Below are 20636 nucleotides of genomic sequence, written 5' to 3'. Positions count from 1 at the left end.
TTTTTCTAACTGAAAATTTACCGTTTCTATTTTTGGTTGAAAATTGATCTTTATCCGTTTAAAATTTAACAATTTTTCGTTCTAATTTATGTATTTTGTTGAAAATTCGTATTTTGGTTGTTGAAAAGTCAACTGTTTTCAAAAAAATTTAATTATTTGTTAATTTTACTTTTTTTTTTGTTTGAAAAGTCAAGAATTTTGATAAAAATTTAATTTTTTTTTTAATCTGTTTTTTTGTTCAAAATTAATATTCCCAATTCATCTTTTTGGTTTAAATTTCAACAATTCCAGTTAAAGTATTTTTTGTCCAGTTTTCGACTCAAAATTTAAATATTTTTTGATTGAAATATCAAACTCTTGTTGAAAATAATTTTTTTGATTGTAGATTTATAATTTTAATTCAAAATTTATCGCTTTAGTTGAAAATTTAACTATTTTTTATCAATTCATTTTTTCTTTTTACTGAAAATTTAATCAATCAAGTTGAAACTTTATATTTAAAAATTCGTTGCTTTTTTTTGGTTAACTGTCAATTGTTTAAACTGAGAATTTAATTGTTCCAGTTCAATATTCCATAATTTTAATTGAAAATTCGTGATTTTGGTTGAAAATTAATTTTTTCCTCTACTGAATATTTAACTATTTAATTTTTGGTTGCAAATATATCTGTTTCAGATGAAAATTCATATTTAAAAATCGTCTTTTTTATAGGAATTAATATTCTTGTTTAATGATTCATTATTTTTTTTTGTATATAAAAATTTAATCTTTTTGGTTGAAAACTAAATTAATTTCTTAGGTTTTAATTTTTGTTTTTGTCATTCGTCATTTTTATTCAAAATTCATCACTTTGGTGAAAAATTTAACTATTTTGTTGAAAATTATTTTCTTTATTGAAAATTTATTCTTAAACTGAAAATTCAACAGTTTAATTTTTTTTTTGAAAATTCATCTTATTTTATTTAAAATTATTCCGGGATGAAATTTCTACTATTTTGTTGAAAATTTAATTTTTCTGGTTGAAATTTTAAGTTTTTGATTTCAAAAAATACATCCTTTTTGTTGCAAAAACAACTGTTTTCTTGAAAATCAATCTATTTGAACAGAAAATTCGTCTCTTTTATTGAAAATTTAATTGTTTTGTTGAAAATTCAATTCTTCATTAAAAATTCATCTTTTTTTTTTGTCGAAAATTCAATTGTTGTTGACAATTCGTCTTTTTGAAAGAAAATTTATCCTTTTGATTTTAAAATTTGTTGTTGAAAATTCAACTGTCTTTAAAAAATGCAATTTTTTGTGAAAAATTTGACATTTCTTTTGTTAATTTTTAATTTTTTTGTGTGAAAATTTAACAATTTAGATAAAAATTTAATTATTTGGTCAAACTATTTAGTTGAAAGTTAAGCTCTTGTTGAAAATTAATTTTGTTGTTGTTGTAGATTCATAATTTTAATTGAAAATTCTTTTCTTTGGTTAAAATTTTAACTATTTTCTTGGAAATTTATTTTTTACTGCAAATTTAAATTGTCTAGTTAAAGCTTGAACTTTTTTGTTAAAAATTAGTTTTTCTTTTGTTGATGATTAATTTTTTAATCATCTTTTTTAGCCGAAAATTCCAGTGTAGTTGACAATTCGTATTTTTAGAGAGAAAATTTGTCCCTTTGATTTGAAAATTTGTTGTTGAAAATTCAACTGTTTAAAAAAAATGAAATTATCTGGTCAAAAATTTAATGATTTTTAATTGAAGTTTAATCTTTTTGATTTGAAAATTCAACAATTGGGTTAAAAAATTAATTGTTTGGTTTAAAATTCGTCTTTTTGGTTAAAATTAATATTTTCACTTGATGATTTATGTTTTTGGTTTAAAACGTAAACTGTTTTGTTGAAAATTAGTTTTTCTTTTGTTGATAATGATTTTTTTGAACTGAGAATTTAACTATTTCAGTCGAATATTTCATAATTTAGTTTCAAAATTTATCTCTTGGGTGGAACATGAATTTTTTTAACTGAATATTTAACTATTCCATATATGGCTGAATATTTATAGTTTTAAAAAAAATCTTTTTGTTGGTAGAAATTAATATTCTCTTTAAAAATGTACCTTTTTCATTGAAAATCAAACTGCTGCCTTCAAAGTTAAATTCTTTTGTTAGATAATAATGTAATATTGTTCTAGATTCATGATTATAATTTAAAATTTATATTTTTCGTTAAAAAATTAACGATTTTGTTGAAAATTATTTCTTTTTTTTACTGAGAATTTAACTAATTCCAGTTGAATATTTTATCATTTTAGTTGAAAATTCATCTTTTTGGTAGAATATTAATTTTTTAAACTAAATATTGAATTATTTAATTTTGAATTGGAAATTGATCTTTTTCAGGTTGAAATTCAACTATTTATTTGGAAATTAATATATTTTGTTAACAAATTTATTTTTTGGTTTAAAATTAATCTCCTTGGTTAAAAGTTCAACTATCTTGTTGAAAATTTAAATACTTGGTTGAAAACGCAAGTAATTTTATTAGAAATAATCTTTTTTGTTCAAAAATTCAAATTTGTTGTTAAACATTAAAATGTTTGGACAAAAATACCGTTTTTGGATGGAAAATTTGTTGTTTTTGTTGAAAATCCGACTCTCTTAAAAAAAGAATTAATTATTTTTGTGAAAATTTAACAGCTTTTGTTTTAAGATTAATTTGTATTGATTAATTTGACTTTCACTATTTGGTTGAAAATTGTTTGGATAAAAGGGCAACTTTTCAGTTGAAAATTAATTTTCGTTGTGAAAAATTCATTTCTTTTTGTTTGAAAATTAAATAATCTTACTGAAAATTTACCTTTTCCGTTTTTGTTTAAAAATTTATCTTTATTAGTTTAAAATTCGACAATTTTTTGTTATAATTGTTGTATTTTATTAAAATTTCGTCTTTTTTAAAATCAACTTATCCTTCTTCGTTTAAAATTCTACGTTTAAAATTCATTGTCTTAAAAAGTGTAATTTTTTGATTGTTGAAAATTCGTCTTTTTGGTTAAAGTTTTAACAATTTTGTTGAAACTTAGTTTTTCTTTTGTTGGTAATTAATTTTTTTATCTGAAAATTTATCTATTCCGGGCGAATATTCTATAATTTTAGTTGAAAATCCATCTTTTTCGTTGATTTTTAATTTTTTTACTGAAGATTAAATCATTTGATTTTGGGTTGGAAATTGATCCTTTTCAGTTTCAAATTTAAATATTTCAATGAAAATTCATGTATTTGATTAAAAATTCGTATTTTTGTTTAAAATTAATCTCCTTTATTGAAAGTTTTACTATTTTACTGAAAATATAAATATTTTGTTGAAAATACAAGTTTTTAAATTTAAAAGTTCACTTTTTTTTTGTTCGAAAATTTAACTGTGTTCAAAATTCAAATATTTAGACAAAAAACACGTTTTTTGTAGAAAATTTGCTGTTTTTGTCGAAAATTCGACAGTCTTAAGAAAAATCTATTATTTTTTTGAAAATTTTACAGCTTTGGTTTAAATTTTAATTATTTCTGTTTAAAAATTTCACCATTTGAGTGAAAAATCATCTTTTTATGTTAAAAATTCAACTATGTGGTTGAAAGATCAATTATTTTGTTGAAAATTTAACTATTTTCTTAAAATATCGTCTTTTTTGGCTGAAATTTTAACTGCTTTATTGAAAAATCTTCCTTTTAGATTGAAAATTCATTTTTATGGTATAAATTTCACCTTCATTGGTTGAAATAAATAATTCCTTTTTTTTATTTTCGTCTAAACTTTTATTGTTTTATTCCGTTTATAAAAGATGCTATGTAAAATTGTTTACAAGATTAACAATTTGTTTAATGAAAAATCGGGGAAGTGTCTGGGAATTTTGAAAATACACTTTTTTCGACCAGCCTGTTTACTTAATGGAATTTCAATATTAAATATTATTTCAAAGAAAATTCAACTAATTTTTCTTGAAAATTCGTCTTTTTAGCTTACAAATTTCATCTGTTTTAGTGGAAATTTAATTATTTTTGAATAAAAAGGCAACTTTTTAGTTGAAAATAATTCCTCGTTGGTTGAGGATTCAACAATTTTGTTGAAAATTCGTACTTTTTAGTTAATATGGATTGTTTTTTATTTAACATAAAAATATTTTCAGTAGGTATCTATTATAACATTATTTTCTCGTTTCTTTGATGGAAAATTTAACTTTTTTGTTAAAAATTAAACTGTTTTACAGAAAAATTGCCTTTTGACTTGAATTTTTATCTGGAAAAATCGTATTTGTTAAAAATTCATCTCTTTGATTGATGGTTTGACTATTTTATTTTGAACATTAATTAATCTTACTGAAAATTTACCTTTTCCGTTTTTGTTTAAAAATTTATCTTTATCAGTTTAAAATTCGACAATTTTTTATTATAATTCATGTATTTTAATAAAAATTCGTCTCTTTATAAACAAATTATCCTTCTTTGTTTAAAATTCCACGGTTTTGCTGAAAATTTAATTATTTTGTTGAAAATTCAGTTCTTTATTAAAATTGGTATAAAATTAAACTTTTTTGTGGAAAATTCGTTTTTTTTCATATAAAATTAATCTTCTTTTTTGAAAATTCCACTATTTGGTTGAAAATTTAACTATTTTGTTAAAAATTCTTACTTTTCGGTAGAAAATAAATTTTTCTTGTTAAAAAAGCAATTTTTTGGTTGAAAATTAATTTGCTTCAGTTAAAAATTCAAGTCTTTTTTTTAAATTCACTTATATTGGATGAATCCAGCTGTTTTTTATTTTCAGTAAAATATTTTTTTATTTATTCATATTATTTGTATTATTTGATTATTATTATATATTATTTATTAATTAATGTAATTAATGTTTTTATTAAATTTATTTATATGCATTATATATTATTATTATTATTATTATACTATTTATACTATTACACATTTTGTTGAAAGTTAAAACACTTTCTCAAATGTTAATTTTTTTGGTTGAAGATTCACAATTTTATATGATAATTCCTTTTTTTTGTTAATAATTAATTTTTTAACTGAAAATTGAACTATTGTCTTGAAAATTCAACAAATTTGTTTGAAAATTACCTTTTTTGTTAAAAATTGGTGAAAAATTCAAATAATTGGTACAAAAATATATATTTTTTTTGGTTGAAAATGAAAAATTAACTACTCCAGATTTGGTTAAAAATTCATCTTTTTTTGTTTAAAAATTAATATTCTTGCTTGATGATTTCGATTTAACATTATGGTTTGTGGATAAATATTAAACTATTAAATTAAAATATGAAGTCTTGTTGAAAATTGATTACTTTATTGTAGATTGATAATTTCAAACGAAAATTCTTTTTTTTTGGTTGTAAATTTAACGATTTTCTTTGGAATTTTAATTTTTTGTTGAAAATTAAAATTAATTTCCTTGGCTGAAAGTTTCACTATTTTGTTCAAAAATTTAACTGTGTTAAAAATTCAAATATGCAGACAAAAACTCACGTTTTTGGATGGAAAATTGCGTGTTTATGTTGAAAATTCGACTGTCTTAAAAAAAATCGATTATTTGTTTGAAAATTTAACAGCTTTTGTTTAAATTTTAATTATTTCTGTTTAAAAATTTCACCATTTGAGTGAAAAATCATATTTTTAGGTAAAAAATTTGACTATGTGGTTAAAAGTTTAATTTTTTTTGAAAGTTCAACTATTTTTTTAAAATATCATCTTTTTTCAATTTAATTTTTTTAATTACCTAATAATGATATAAGAAATTGTTGCTAAATTATTCTGAAATCAGTAGAATATTTTGAAACTGAATTTACAAAAAAATTTGGGTCTTTTTAAAAAATAATTGTTTTTGCAGATGAAGATCTGCAGACAGAAATATTACTCGCCGCAAAGAAAAAAGAGCCGAATATGATATCAGGTTAGTAATTATAAAATTTCGAAGTATTTATCAACTCCTGAATTCTTTTTATAAATATTAAATTACCTAATTTTTTACAGAAAGTTATCAATATATTGCCAGTCTCGGACTCACTATATCCTTTTTTATATCCTTTTCTAATCGCACGGAAACGTGCGAAAAAACCTGAAAGCTTGTTTTATATTTTTGTGTTGACATTGCCATTATTTCTGATCTCAAATTGACTCATTTGCTTCTTTATCAAAATTTGTAAATTTAAGAGATTTATTCTGGATCGCTAAAAAATAGGTATTGGAGAGCGATTGATTCCCCGTACGTCAGACAGAATTTTCATCGATTTCACTGGTGATGAGCGAAAGGCTATTTACGATTATGTCGTTGCCAACACCCAAAAAGTCGACATTGGTCATGATATTGCTGACTTAAATCAAACGTGAGTATTATTTATTTTCATTGGGGAGAATTAAATTTTAATAAAAAGCTCTTTAAAAAAAAAACAACTTAATTTTGTACCTAATTGTACAAAATATTTAAATAATCAATTAATAAAAAAGAATACGAATTTTGAATGGAAATTATGAAACTTTAACTAAAATAAATTAACTTTAAAGAAAGTAGTTCAAGTTTCAACAAAAATGTAATAGTTCATATTTCAATAAAAATATTATATTTAAAATTTTTTAAAAATGTCGGATTTAAACAACATGAATTAATTTTTTTAAAATGCTTGAATCTTTAACTAAAGCAAACTAATTTTCAACCAACGAGTTGCATTTTTTCAAAAAATAAGATTAATTTTCTACGCAATGAAGAATTTTCAACAAAATATATAAATTTTCAACCAAATAGTGCAATTTTTAATAAACAAAAGGTCATTTTCAAACAAATTTGTTGAATTTTCAAGAAAGTAGTTTAATTTTTAGTTACAAACTTAATTATTAACCAAAAAAAAAAGAATTATCATCTGAAGTTGTAAATCTTCAACCAAAAAAATTAACATTTAAGAAAGTAGTTTAACTTTCATGAAAAATGCAATCGTTCATATTTCAATAAAAAATGTTATATTTAAAATTTTTAAAAAATGTTGGATTTTAACAACAGGAATTAATTTTTTTAAAATGCTTGAATCTTTAACTAAAGCAAACTAATTTTCAAGCAACGAGTTGCATTTTTTCAAAAAATAAGATTAATTTTCTACGAAATGAAGAATTTTCAACAAAATATATAAATTTTCAACCAAATAGCGCAATTTTTAATAAAAAAAAAAGGTTATTTTCAAACAAATTTGTTGAAATTTGAAGAAAATAGTTTAATTTTTAGTTACAAAATTAATTATTAACCAAAAAAAAAGAATTATCATCTGAAGTTGCAAATCTTCAACCAAAAAAATTAACATTTAAGAAAGTAGTTTAACTTTCATGAAAAATGTAATCGTTCATATTTCAATAAAAAATATTATATTTAAAATTTTAAAAAAATGTCGGATTTAAACAACATGAATTAATTTTTTTTAAATGCTTGAATCTTTAAATAAAGCAAACTAATTTTCAAGCAACGAATTGCATTTTTTCAAAAAATAAGATTAATTTTCTACGCCATGAAGAATTTTCAACAAAATATATAAATTTTCAACCAAATAGTGCAATTTTGAATAAAAAAAAGGTTATTTTCAAACAAATTTGTTGAATTTTCAAGAAAATAGTTTAATTTTTAGTTACAAAATTAATTATTAACCAAAAAAAAAAAAGAATTATCATCCGAAGTTGTAAATCTTCAACCAAAAAAATTAACATTTAAGAAGGTAGTTTAACTTTCATGAAAAATGTAATCATTCATATTTCAATAAAAAATATTATATTTAAAATTTTTAAAAAATGTTGGATTTTAACAACATGAATTAATTTTTTTTTAAATGCTTGAATCTTTAACTAAAGCAAACTAATTTTCAAGCAACGAATTGCATTTTTTCAAAAAATAAGATTAATTTTCTACGAAATGAAGAATTTTCAACAAAATATATAAATTTTCAACCAAATAGTGCAATTTTGAATAAAAAAAAGGTTATTTTCAAACAAATTTGTTGAATTTTCAAGAAAATAGTTTAATTTTTATTTACAAAATTAATTATTAACCAAAAAAAAAGAATTATCATCTGAAGTTGTAAATCTTCAACCAAAAAAATTAACATTTAAGAAAGTAGCTTAACTTTCATGAAAAATGTAATCGTTCATATTTCAATAAAAAATATTATATTTAAAATTTTTAAAAAATGTTGGATTTAAACAACATGAATTAATTTTTTTTTAAATGCTTGAATCTTTAACTAAAGCAAACTAATTTTCAAACAACGAGTTGCATTTTTTCAAAAAATAAGATTAATTTTCTACGAAATGCAGAATTTTCAACAAAATATATAAATTTTCAACCAAATAGTGCAATTTTGAATAAAAAAAAGGTTATTTTCAAACAAATTTGTTGAATTTTCAAGAAAATAGTTTAATTTTTAGTTGCAAAATTAATTATTAACCAAAAAAAAAGAATTATCATCTGAAGTTGTAAATCTTCAACCAAAAAAACTAACATTTGAGAAAGTAGTTTAACTTTCATGAAAAATGTAATCGTTCATATTTCAATAAAAAATATTATATTTAAAATTTTTAAAAAATGTTGGATTTTAACAACAGGAATTAATTTGTTTAAAATGCCTGAATCTTTAACTAAAGCAAACTAATTTTCAACCAACGAGTTGAATTTTTCCATAAAATAAGATTAATTTTCTACGAAATGAAGAATTTTCAACAAAATAGTGCAATTTTTAATAAAAGAAGGTTATTTTCAAACAAATTTGTTGAATTCTCAAGAAAATAGTTCAATATTTAGTTGAAAAATTAATTATTAACCAAAAAAAGGAATTATCATCTGAAGTTGTTAATCTTCGACCAAAAAAATTAACATTTAAGAAAGTAGTTTAACTTTCATGAAAAATGCAATCGTTCATATTTCAATAAAAAATGTTATATTTAAAATTTTTTAAAAATGTTGGATTTTAACAACAAGAATTAATTTTTTTTAAATGCTTGAATCTTTAACTAAAGCAAACTAATTTTCAAGCAACGAGTTGCATTTTTTCAAAAAATAAGATTAATTTTCTACGAAATGCAGAATTTTCAACAAAATATATAAATTTTCAACCGAATAGTGCAATTTTTAATTAAAAAAAGGTTATTTTCAAACAAATTTGTTGAATTTTTAAGGAAATTGTTTAATTTTTATTTACAAAATTAATTATTAACCAAAAAAAAAGAATTATCATCTGAAGTTGTTAATCTTCGACCAAAAAAATTAACATTTAAGAAAGTAGTTTAACTTTCATGAAAAATGCAATCGTTCATATTTCAATAAAAAATGTTATATTTAAAATTTTTAAAAAATGTTGGATTTTAACAACAGGAATTAATTTTTTTAAAATGCTTGAATCTTTAACTAAAGCAAACTAATTTTCAAGCAACGAGTTGCATTTTTTCAAAAAATAAGATTAATTTTCTACGAAATGCAGAATTTTCAACAAAATATATAAATTTTCAACCAAATAGTGCATTTTTTAATTAAAAAAAGGTTATTTTCAAACAAATTTGTTGAATTTTCAAGAAAATAGTTTAATTTTTATTTACAAAATTAATTATTAACCAAAAAAAAAGAATTATCATCTGAAGTTGTAAATCTTCAACCAAGAAAACTAACATTTGAGAAAGTAGTTTAACTTTAATGAAAAATGTAATCGTTCATATTTCAATAAAAAATATTATATTTAAAATTTTAAAAAAATGTTGGATTTTAACAACAGGAATCCTCAACTAAAGCAAGTTAATTTTCGAGCAAAAATTTGCATTTTTAAAAACAAAAATTGATTTTCTTCTAAAAAATAAGAATTTTCAACAAAAATATCTAAATTTCCGACCAAAAAGTGCAATTTTCAAAAAGAAGATTAATTTTCTGCAAAAAAAGACGAATTTGGAACAAAATACTTAAATTTTTAATTGGTTAGTTTGAAAAATGAATGTGCTGCATTAATTAATTAATTTCCTCTCGTTAAAGATTCAAGTTTTTTTTAAAATTAATTTATGTTAATTTAAATCCAACTGTTTTTTATTTTAAATACAACATTTTTTTTATTGAAATATCAACTATTACATTTTTCTTGAAAATTGAACTACTTTTTTAGATGTTAATTTTTGTTGTTAATAAATATTTTTGTAACTGGAAATTGAACTATTTTCTTGAAAATTCAACAGATTTGTTTGAAAATTAACTTAGAAAATTATAAATATTTGTTAAGTTGAAAATGAATCAACTAAAAAAAATATATCATTTTCTACAAAATAGTTTAATTTTATACCAAGTATTTGAATTTTTTTACCAATTTTTAACAAAAATGTTCATTTTTAAACAAATCTGTTGAATTTTTAAGAAAATAATTCAATTTTCAGTTAAAAAAGTAATTATTAACAATCTTCAAGAAAAAAATTAAAATTAACATCTGAGAAAGTTGTTTAATTTTCAACAAAAATTGAAATAGTTAATAATTTGATAAAAAAATATTTTACTGAAAATAAAAACAGTTGGATTTAACCAATATAAATGAGTTAAAAAAAAAGTTGATTGCTCAACTAAAGTAAATTAATTTTCGACCAAAATGTTGCATTTTTAATCACAAAAATTTATTTTCTACCAAAAAATTATAATTTTCAACAAAATATCTAAATTTTTAACTAAATAGTGGAATTTATGAAAAAAAGAAGATTAATTTTTTACGAAAAAAGGCGACTTTTCCATATATTAAATAAATTTTCTCAAATAAGTAATTGGAACAATGAATGTGTTTGAAATTTATAATTCTGCCATTTTTAGGATTTATAATTGAATATTGATTAATTTTGAATGATTATGAATTGAAATTATATCATTTTCAACCTTTTTTAATTAGTTTAATTTTGAAGATTTGTAATTGAAAGCTCTTAAATTTTGAGGATTAATTCTTGAAAACTTTTCAAATTTTGTGATTTTCAATTTAGAATTTTGCCATTTTTATGATTTATAATTTAAGAGTTATTATTTTTGAATAATCATAAATTAAAATTATATAATTTTAAACTATTTTTTAATATGTTAATTTAGATCTTCAATTTTAATGATTTGCAGTTTATAATTCTGCAATGTTTAAGCTTTATAATTTAAGAATTATTAATTTTTAATGATTATGAATTAAAATTATAATTAAAATATAAATTAAATAAATTAAATCAAATTGCTATACAACTGTTAATTTTTTAAAGTTGTATAGCAATTTAATTTTAAAGCTCTGAAATTCAAAACTCTTCAATTTGAATGGCTTGTAATTTAGAATTTTGCAATTTTTAAGATTTACCATTAAAAATTTATTAATTATTAATTTAGAGATTTATATTTGGATATTTATTAATTTTAAATTATTATAAATTGAAGTGATATAATATTGAACTTTTTCAAATGTTTTAATTTGGAAGATTTTCAATTGATAGCTCTTTAATTCTGAAGGTTTCTAATTGAAAACTCTTGAAATTTTATGTTTTTAAATTTAGAATTCTCCTATTTTTAAGATTTATATTTAAATATTGATTAATTTTGCAGGATTATAAAATGGAATTATATAATTTTAAACTATTTTTTTAATAGTCTAATTTGGAAGATTTGCAATGGAAGACTTCAATTTTAACGATTTGCAATTTAGATTTCTGAAATTTTTAAGATTTATAGTTGAAGATTTACTAATTTTAAATGATTATAAATTAAAATTACTTTTCATCTTTTTTTAATAGTTAATTTCTGGTGATTTGCAATTGAAAACTCTTCAATTTTAATTATTTGCAATTTACAACTCTTCAATTTTAAAGAATTGCAATTTAAAATTCTGCATTTTTTAAACTTACCATTGAAAATTTATTAATTTTCAATGGTTATAAATTATTTAATTAAATTTAGTTTTTCAATTTTCGAGATTCATGTTTGGAGATTTATTAATTTTGAACTAGTGTAAATTGAAATTATATCATTTTCATCTTTTTTAAATGGTTTAATTTTGAAGAATTGCAATTGAAAGCTCTTCAATTTTGAAGATTTATCTTTGAAAAATTCAAATTTTATGATTTTCAATTTAGAGTTCTGCCATTTTTAAGATTTATAATTTAAGATTTATTATTTTCGAATCATTACAAATTAAAATTATCTAATTTTAAACGTTTTTTTAGTAGTTTAATTTTGAAAATTTTCAATTTAAAACAATTTAATTTTAACGATTTGCAATTTAGATTTCTGAAATTTTTAAGATTTATTAATTTTTAATGGTTATGAATTATTTAATTAAATTTAGAATTTTGCAATTTTTGAGATTTATTACTTTTGAATTATTATAAATTGAAATGATATAATTTTCAACTTTTTTAAATGGTTTAATTTGGAAGATTTGCAATTGAAAGCTCTTCAGTTTTGAGGATTTATGATTGAAAACTCTTCAAATTTTATGATTTCAAATATAGAGTTCTGTCATTTTTATGATTGATAATTTAAGATTCGATTGATTTTAAATTTTAAACGTTTTTTTAATACTTTAATTTTGAAGATTTTTAATTTTAAACTCTGCAATTTTTACATTTACAATTGAAAATTTCTAAATTTCAATTGTTATAAATAAATTAATTAAATTTAGAGTTTTTCAATTGAAAGCTCTTGAATTTTGAAGATTTATCTTTGAAAAGTTCAAATTTTATTATTATTAATTTAGACTTCTGCCATTTTTAATATTTATAATAGAAGATCTAATAATTTTGAATGGTTATAAATTGAAATGATATCAAATGGTTTAATTTAGAAGATTTTCAATTGAAAGCTCTTTAATTTCGAAGACTTAACCTCTTCAAATTTTGTGATTTTAAATTTAGAATTCTGCCATTTTTAATATTTATAATTGAATATCGATTAATTTTGAATGTTTATAAACTGAAATTATATAATTTTAGACACTTTTTTTAATAGGTTTATTTGGAAGATTTGCAATGAAAGAATTAAATTTTAACGATTTGCAATTTAGATTTCTGAAATTCTGAAGATTTACTAATTTTCAATTGTTATAAATTAATTAACTAATTTTCGAGTTTCACCATTTTTGAGATTTATATTTGGCGATTTATAAATATTATTGATTTATAAATGTTTATAAATTAAATATAATTAATATGTAAATATAAATATAATTAAATTTAGAGTTTTGCAATTTTTGAGATTTATATTTGGAGAATTATTATAAATTGAAATTATATAATTTAAAATTTTTTTAAATAGTTTAATTTTGAAAATTTGCAATTGAAACCTCTTCAATTCTGAAGATTTATAATTGAAAACTCTTCAAAATATATGATTTTCAATTCAGAATTCTGCTATTTTTAAGATTTATATTTTAATATTGATTAATTTTGAATGATTATAAATTGAAATTATATCATTTTAGACACTTTTTTTAATAGGTTAATTTGGAAAATTTGCAATGGAAGACTTCAATTTTAACGATTTGCAATTTAGATTTCTGAAATTTTTAAGATTTGTAGTTGAAGATTTATTAATTTGGAATGATAATAAAGATTTTCAATTAAAAATTCTTCAATTTTAATGATTTTAATTTTTCAATTCTGCAATTTTCATGCTTTATATTTAAAGCTTTATTAATTTTGAATAATTAGCAATGGAAGGTTTCAATTTTAACGATTTGCAATTTAGATTTCTGAAATTTTTAAGATTTATAGTTGAAATTTTTTTAATTTTCAATTATTATAAATTAATTAACTAAACTAGAGTTTTGCCATTTTCGAGATTTATATTTGGAGATTTATTACTTTTGAATTGTTATAAATTGAAGGGATATAATTTTCAAATTTTTAAATGGTTTAATTTGAAAGATTTTCAATTGAAGGCTCTTCAATTCTGAAGACTTATAATTGAAAAATATTTAAATTTCATGTTTTTAAATTTGTAATTCTGCCATTTTAAAGATTTATAATTAAATATTGCTTAATTTTGCATGATTATAAATTGAAATTATATAATTTTAAATTATTTTTTTAATGAAAAAAATTCCTGAAAATAAAATCAAGAATCTAAGAACCAAATTTGGACAACCACCACAAAATGTTCCCATTTTGTTCTCATTTTTCTTTTCTCCTTTTTATTTTCGTCCAATGTAAAAATGAATAATTTTCTTTTTTTTTCTTTTTTTTTGGGGGGGGGGGAAGGAGGGGCGAGAAGTGTTCCGTTTTTTCAGATTCCAATGGGAACATTTTGTGGTGGTTGTCCAAATTTGGTTGTTAGATTCTTGATTTTATTTTCAGGAATTCTTTTCATGAATTTGATTATTGGACGTTAAAAAGGGGTTTTACATTGGATTTTTTTCTATATAAATAACCTAATTTTTATTTTTTTAATAGTATAATTTGGAAGACTTGTCATCGAAAACTTCAATTTTAACGATTTGCAATTTAGATTTCTGAAATTTTCAAGATTTATATTTAAAGCTTTATTAATTTTGATTTATTATTAATAATTAATAATATTAATATTATTTATTATTATTAATAATTAATTAAATTGAAAATATATAATTTTTAACTTTTTTAAATAGTTTAATTTTGAAGATTTACAATTCAAAGCTCTTTAATTCTGAAAATTTATAATGGAATGTCGAATAATTTTGAATGATTATAAATTGAAATTATATCACTTTAAATGCATTTTTACTAGGTTAATTTGAAAGATTTCAATTTTAACGATTTGCAATTTATATTTCTGAAATTTTTAAGATTAATAGGCGAAAATTTATTAGTTTTCAATTGTTATAAATTAATTAATTAAATCTAGAGTTTTGCCATTTTCGAGATTTATATTTGAAGATTTACTACTTATGATTTCAGATTTAGAATTCTTTGATTTTTATGATTTATAATTAAATATCGATTAATTTTAAATTAAAATTACGTTTCAACTTTTTTTAATAGTTTATTTTTGATGATTTGCAATTGAAAACTCTCCAATTTTAATGACTTGTCATTTAGAATTCTGCAATTTTTAAGATTTATAATTTAAGATTTATTATTTTGGAATCATTATAAATTAAAATTATGTAATTTTAAGCGTTTTTTAGTAGTTTAATTTTGAAAAATTTCAACTGAAAACAAATCAATTTTAACGATTTGCAATTTAGATTTCTGAAATTTTCAAGATTGATTAATTTTCAACTTTTTAAAATGGTTTAATTTGGAAGATTTACAATTAAAAGCTCTTCAATTTTGAGGATTTATATTTGAAAATTGTTCAAACTTTATGATTTCAAATTTAGAGTTCGGTCATTTTTAAGATTGATTAAAATTTTTTAACGTTTTTTTAATAGTTTAATTTTGAAGATTTTAAATTTAAAACTTCAATTTTAACGGATTGCAAGTTAGAAGTCTGCAATTTTTTACATTCACAATTGAAAATTTGAGTTTTGAAGATTTACAGTTAAAAATTCTTCAGCTATAATTATTTTAATTTTTGAATTCTGCAATTTTCATAATTTACAGTTTATTTTTGATGATTTGCAATCGAAAACTCTTCAATTTTAATGACTTTTAATTTAGAATTCTGCAATTTTTAAGATTTATACCATTTATTTGAAAATTTATTTTTACAGTTTGAAAATTCAACAATTTCTTTAAAAATTCAACGCTTTTGTTTAAAAAATAATTTATTTTATTGAAAATTTAAATAGTTTTTTATTCAATCATTGTTTTTATCTGACAGAAAATCAAAAGAAAGCCAGAAATCGATTTCGTATTTGGAACTTCTGGCGCAGGAACGCAATCTGAAAAGACGTAGAGCCAAGCACCGTGGTGTTCACACGAATAAAAAATCTCACGTGGAAGTAATGCGAGAAGTGATAGAGCAGCAAATGGAAATGTTTAAGGAATATCTCGTCGAACAAAATCCTCAGGATGAGAGAAAAGAAGAGCCATTCCCAGAAATAATTTCGAGGGTCGACTTTTCGAAAAATTTAAGAATACCCGAATTGCCTTTCGAGCGGAAATTCGAAAACCGGAAGTACTCGTCAGAGCGGGATGGGAATTCTTTTCAGCGTTTCGAGAGAAACGGAAGACATGATCAGAGAGAAAATAGGAGGGAGCATCATTCGCATCAGAGTGATAGGAAAGATTATCACAATAAATCCCATAAGAGAGATAGACACAGATCGAGTGAGGAACGGCCAAAGAAATATAAAAAGAGAGATTGTTCCAGGGATAAAGACACTTCGAGGGAGAAGAAAAGAAAGAGATCGAAAGATAGGCATCGAAATAGGTCGAGAGAATATAGAGAATCGAGGCATAATCGCGATAGAAAGCGAAGTGGGAGCAAAAACAGACGTTAGTTTGTACTATAATTAATATTCGATAATAATAATTATTATAATAATAATTAATCATTTTTTTATTTCATGCTCGTCTGGAAAAACATGGAAATTTCCTAATAATATAATATATAATATAATATATAATATAATATAATAGTATTTTTGGTAAATATTTAAAAAAAATTTAAAGTATTTGAAAGATTTTTTCAAATTTCGTGGAATTTTCAAGAGCTTTAAAATTTGTTTACAATTTTCTAAGATTTTCAAGGATTTGAGCCCAAGAACATTGAAAAACGTTGACTATTTGGGAAGTTATTTAAAATTTAAGAAAACATTGAAATTTACACTATTTTTGCAATATCTACTTAAAAACTAGACAAATAATTAACTAAATGTAATTAACTATATTTAAGATTTATTATTTTGGAATCATTATAAATTAAAATTATGTAATTTTAAGCGTTTTTTTAGTAGTTTAATTTTGAAAAATTTCAATTGAAAACAATTCAATTTTAACGATTTGCAATTTAGATTTCTGAAATTTACAAGATTTATTAATTTTTAATGGTTATAAATTATTTTGCTTCATAAATAATTTTTTATTTATATAAACTTTTTTTTATATTAAAAACAATTTATTTATTTATTTAATAAAAAATATAATAATTTATATTTATTTATTATTATAATGGGCTTATTTAATAATTTATTGATAAAAACAAAAAATTTATATAATTTTTTATAATATTATTTTGCTTCACCCTGGGCTTATTTTAGACAAAATTTCGAAAACAATCAGTCTTTTAAAGAGACATTTTTTAGCTTCGGTATAATTAAAGCGAAAAATACAAAAAAACTATTTTTCTAAGTGAACTTAAACTTTTGTTAAATGAATACAATAAATATCATTTGTGTAGTAAATTATTTAAATTTGACAATCTCATGTTTTTAAATTTCAAACGTACTTTTTTCGAAACGGCCCAGGCAAATTTTTTTGAAATTCGGCACAGTGAATCCCGAAAAAAGTTGAAATTCATGATTGGAGTGAAAGTAATCTAAAATGGAATTATCTTTTATTTGTTGACATATTTATTCACTTTATGAACAATAAATATCAATCATAAAATTTAAGGAAAATAAAAAATGTTCTCGCTTATGGTAATTATACTTGTAAGATTGAACATTCTTGCCCTTGTTACCCTATACGCTTGATACTTAATTTAGGCTTTCAGAAAACATTCATAATCCATTGATCAATTTTATGACTTCTTTAATCAATTATAATTTAAAAATGCATTACTGGGGTATCTATCGACGGAATTTTTTTTTTTTTTTATTTCAGTCTTTTTAATGAAGAAATTCGTGAAAATTAAACAAAAATTCTTAATAAGTTCACGAACTTGATATTTTAAAAAAATGTAAGAAACAAATGCATTATTCTGAAGCTGCAGTCTTATTAAAAGAATTAAAATAATGTGAAAATTAAAGTGAAAGGACTGAGATTTAAAAAAACAAACTTTTTTGTCGACAAATACCCAAATAATTCATACGCTTATTAAATTTGTAAATTATAAAATTTATCATTTTTTTATGCATGTGGCTGAAATTTTCACGAATTTCCTTACTAAAAGGACTGACATTGAAAAAATTGCATTTTTCTGCGGGAAAATTCTCGTATAATGCATCTCTCTAAAAAAATAATAAGAGTAATCAGAAAATTACGAAAGTTTCTGAAATTCATAACTAAAAAAAATGACATCGAAAAAAACGCATTTTTCCTTCAAAGAATACCTGAATAATGCATTATTTAAATTAAATTTGTTTAAAATATTCACAATAATAATTTAAAGAAGAAATGTCTTCATCATTTTATTGTTTTTATCCAAGTTTCTTAAAATTAAAGAAATGTAAATTATATTAAAATCAAAATTAACATTCTATTAAAGACCAATAATCAATTGAATGTGCAGAATTATTAAAAATAAAACCAAGCACCCAACGAATAAATTTGGGCAATCACCATACAATTTTTCTATTGAAATTTAAAGAAAGATATCTACTTTTTTCAGAAAATGAAAAAAAAATTTACTTGTTTCTATACAAATAAAAAAGAGGAAAGAAATATGAGAAAGCAAACAACCAATTCCTTTCCTTCTCTTTTTATTTTTATTAATATCAAATCATAATGAAAAACCATTTGTAAAGCATAATTACTAACATTTCGGTACTCATACAGCACCCTTTACAAGGCAAAAAAATTTAATTTAAATTTTTTTTAAATAAAACCCCTGACCAGGCAAAAACAGCAACATAACCACGAGATAACCTGACAACCAAGAATTTTTGGATGGTTGCCTTCACATTTTTCTTTCCTTTTTTTATTTTTGTCGAGAAATTTTTTTTTTTCTTTTCTTCTTTAGAAAACATTTTTTGAATCTTTTCTCGAATTTCAATAGGAACATTTTATAGTGGTTGTCCAATTTTTGTAATTGGATTCTTGGTTGTTATTTTCAGGATTTATGCACATTAATCCAAATTTCTGGCAATAAAAATAAAAAAAAAAAAAAAACGTAAAATTATGGAAAACAGTTATGGAAAACAGCCGGGAACTTCAGATAAAAAAATGGCCACTTTTTTCGTTATATTTGTTTGTTTATAAATTTTAAAAATTAGGCTCGACAACTGTCTTAGAAGTCTTATCAAATTTTTTCATTTTTTTTTTTATCAGAATTGGTCAATAATTGGGGACTGTACGTTATTTTGAACCGAAAAACTCATTTTTTTCCCACTATGTATCGACCCGCATACTTAATTATATTGTTCTGTGCGTTTCACGACATTTCGGTAGTGGGGAAAAATAACAAAAAATTGACATTTGTCATCAATGTGTTTATTGGAAACGGACCCCAAAAGGAAGATAAAGAGGAGATACAATGCGAAGAGTAATCTCTTGCAAGAAATTATGATCTTAACACAAAAAGTCACTTTACACCCGAGTAAAAATGCTCTGACTTGAATTGCCCCCAATCAAGACATACTGAAGTCGAAAAATTCGACTTGAGCATGTCTCAGTTTTGAGACGGAGTCAGACTTTAATTGATGTCTTGAAAACAAGTTTCTATGTCTAGAAGACATACATTTATCTCTTGAGTCGAATTTTTAACACTCCAACACGAGCGGTTTATAACTTCGAGTGTATACCTGTATTAACGAAAAGAGTCATTCTGACTATCATAAAAGCTAATCTTTGTTAATGATTAAACAATCTTGTTTTAAGGGCTCCTTCAGACCTACAGATTCTGAATTTTTAATAAAAAATAATTATTTAATAATTACAAATTTTTCATTCATCAATTTTAATCTCATTTATGAGCTGAAAAAATACCATCTCAGCCAAGACAAGGCTCAATTTGAGAAAAGTAAACGCTGCTTACCTGTCGTGACCATAAAAGTAAGACGAAGGCTCATGTCTCGACTTTGTTTTGAGACGCAGCCAGACATCGATGCCTTGGAGATGAACTCAAGACATAAACAAGTCGAACTGAAGTCGAAGCATTTTTCTCGGGCAAGCTTCAATGTATTTGTTTCCGTTAAGTTTGTCTAGAATTAAAAAAAAAGGGGGACTGAGGGCGCCACTTTTTTCAACATAAACACATTTTTACGTCAATGGGCAGATGTGGGACCATACATAATTTAAAGTAATTCTAAGAAAATGAGACGCTATGAAGAATTCATTACCTTTCTCTTTTTAGTAAGTACAGGTGTATGTGTGTGTGTTTGTTTGACGTTGTAACACGATATTTTTCAGATAAGATAGTAAATCTAGTTTTCCGAAGAGGCATCAATCTCTTTAATCATCTCACTATGCTAGAATGAACCTTCAAGCTTTCCAACAGACAGATGATAAGTCTATGAGAAGTTGAATTGAAAGATTTCCAGTAGTCAATCCAGACGATTGATAGAACGCACTGACCGGCCGCTCCGTCTTTGTAGACGAACCTGTCAATTAACAGGTTTTTTCAGCAGCCTACCACAACTTCTTTTAACCAAGATGTTTGTATATCTCTCCACATAGGCTCAATTCTTTGAACAATCTTGTTGTTTAGTACAGCTCTAAAGATCTTATACAGCGTTTTCAATCAAGCTATTGGCCTGCAGTTAACGGGATTGGACAAATCGCATTTAGCCGGTAGGAGTATAGTACGTCCTAACAGCAACTACTGCAGAAGCTTGC

General features: G+C 21.9%; 1 protein-coding gene across 2 annotated transcripts in view; it reads left to right on the top strand.

Moving 5' to 3' along the window:
- LOC117174572 (U11/U12 small nuclear ribonucleoprotein 48 kDa protein-like) overlaps positions 1 to 16471 on the top strand; it is a 23618-nt gene extending 7147 nt beyond the window's left edge. For both annotated transcript variants that reach the window (XM_033363798.1, XM_033363797.1), the window contains exons 3-5: positions 5875 to 5937; positions 6226 to 6370; positions 15799 to 16471. In XM_033363798.1, coding sequence (XP_033219689.1) covers positions 5875 to 5937; positions 6226 to 6370; positions 15799 to 16420 — 830 coding nt within the window. In that variant the 3' untranslated portion in view covers positions 16421 to 16471. The remainder of the gene's footprint in view (positions 1 to 5874; positions 5938 to 6225; positions 6371 to 15798) is intronic.
- Positions 16472 to 20636: the final 4165 nt, after the last annotated feature.

Source organism: Belonocnema kinseyi, chromosome 6 (genome assembly GCF_010883055.1).
Source record: "Belonocnema kinseyi isolate 2016_QV_RU_SX_M_011 chromosome 6, B_treatae_v1, whole genome shotgun sequence".
In the NCBI taxonomy this organism is placed as follows: Eukaryota; Metazoa; Arthropoda; class Insecta; order Hymenoptera; family Cynipidae; genus Belonocnema; species Belonocnema kinseyi.
The sequence above is the reverse complement of the archived record's forward strand: the minus strand, read 5'-3'. Positions and strand labels throughout refer to the sequence as shown.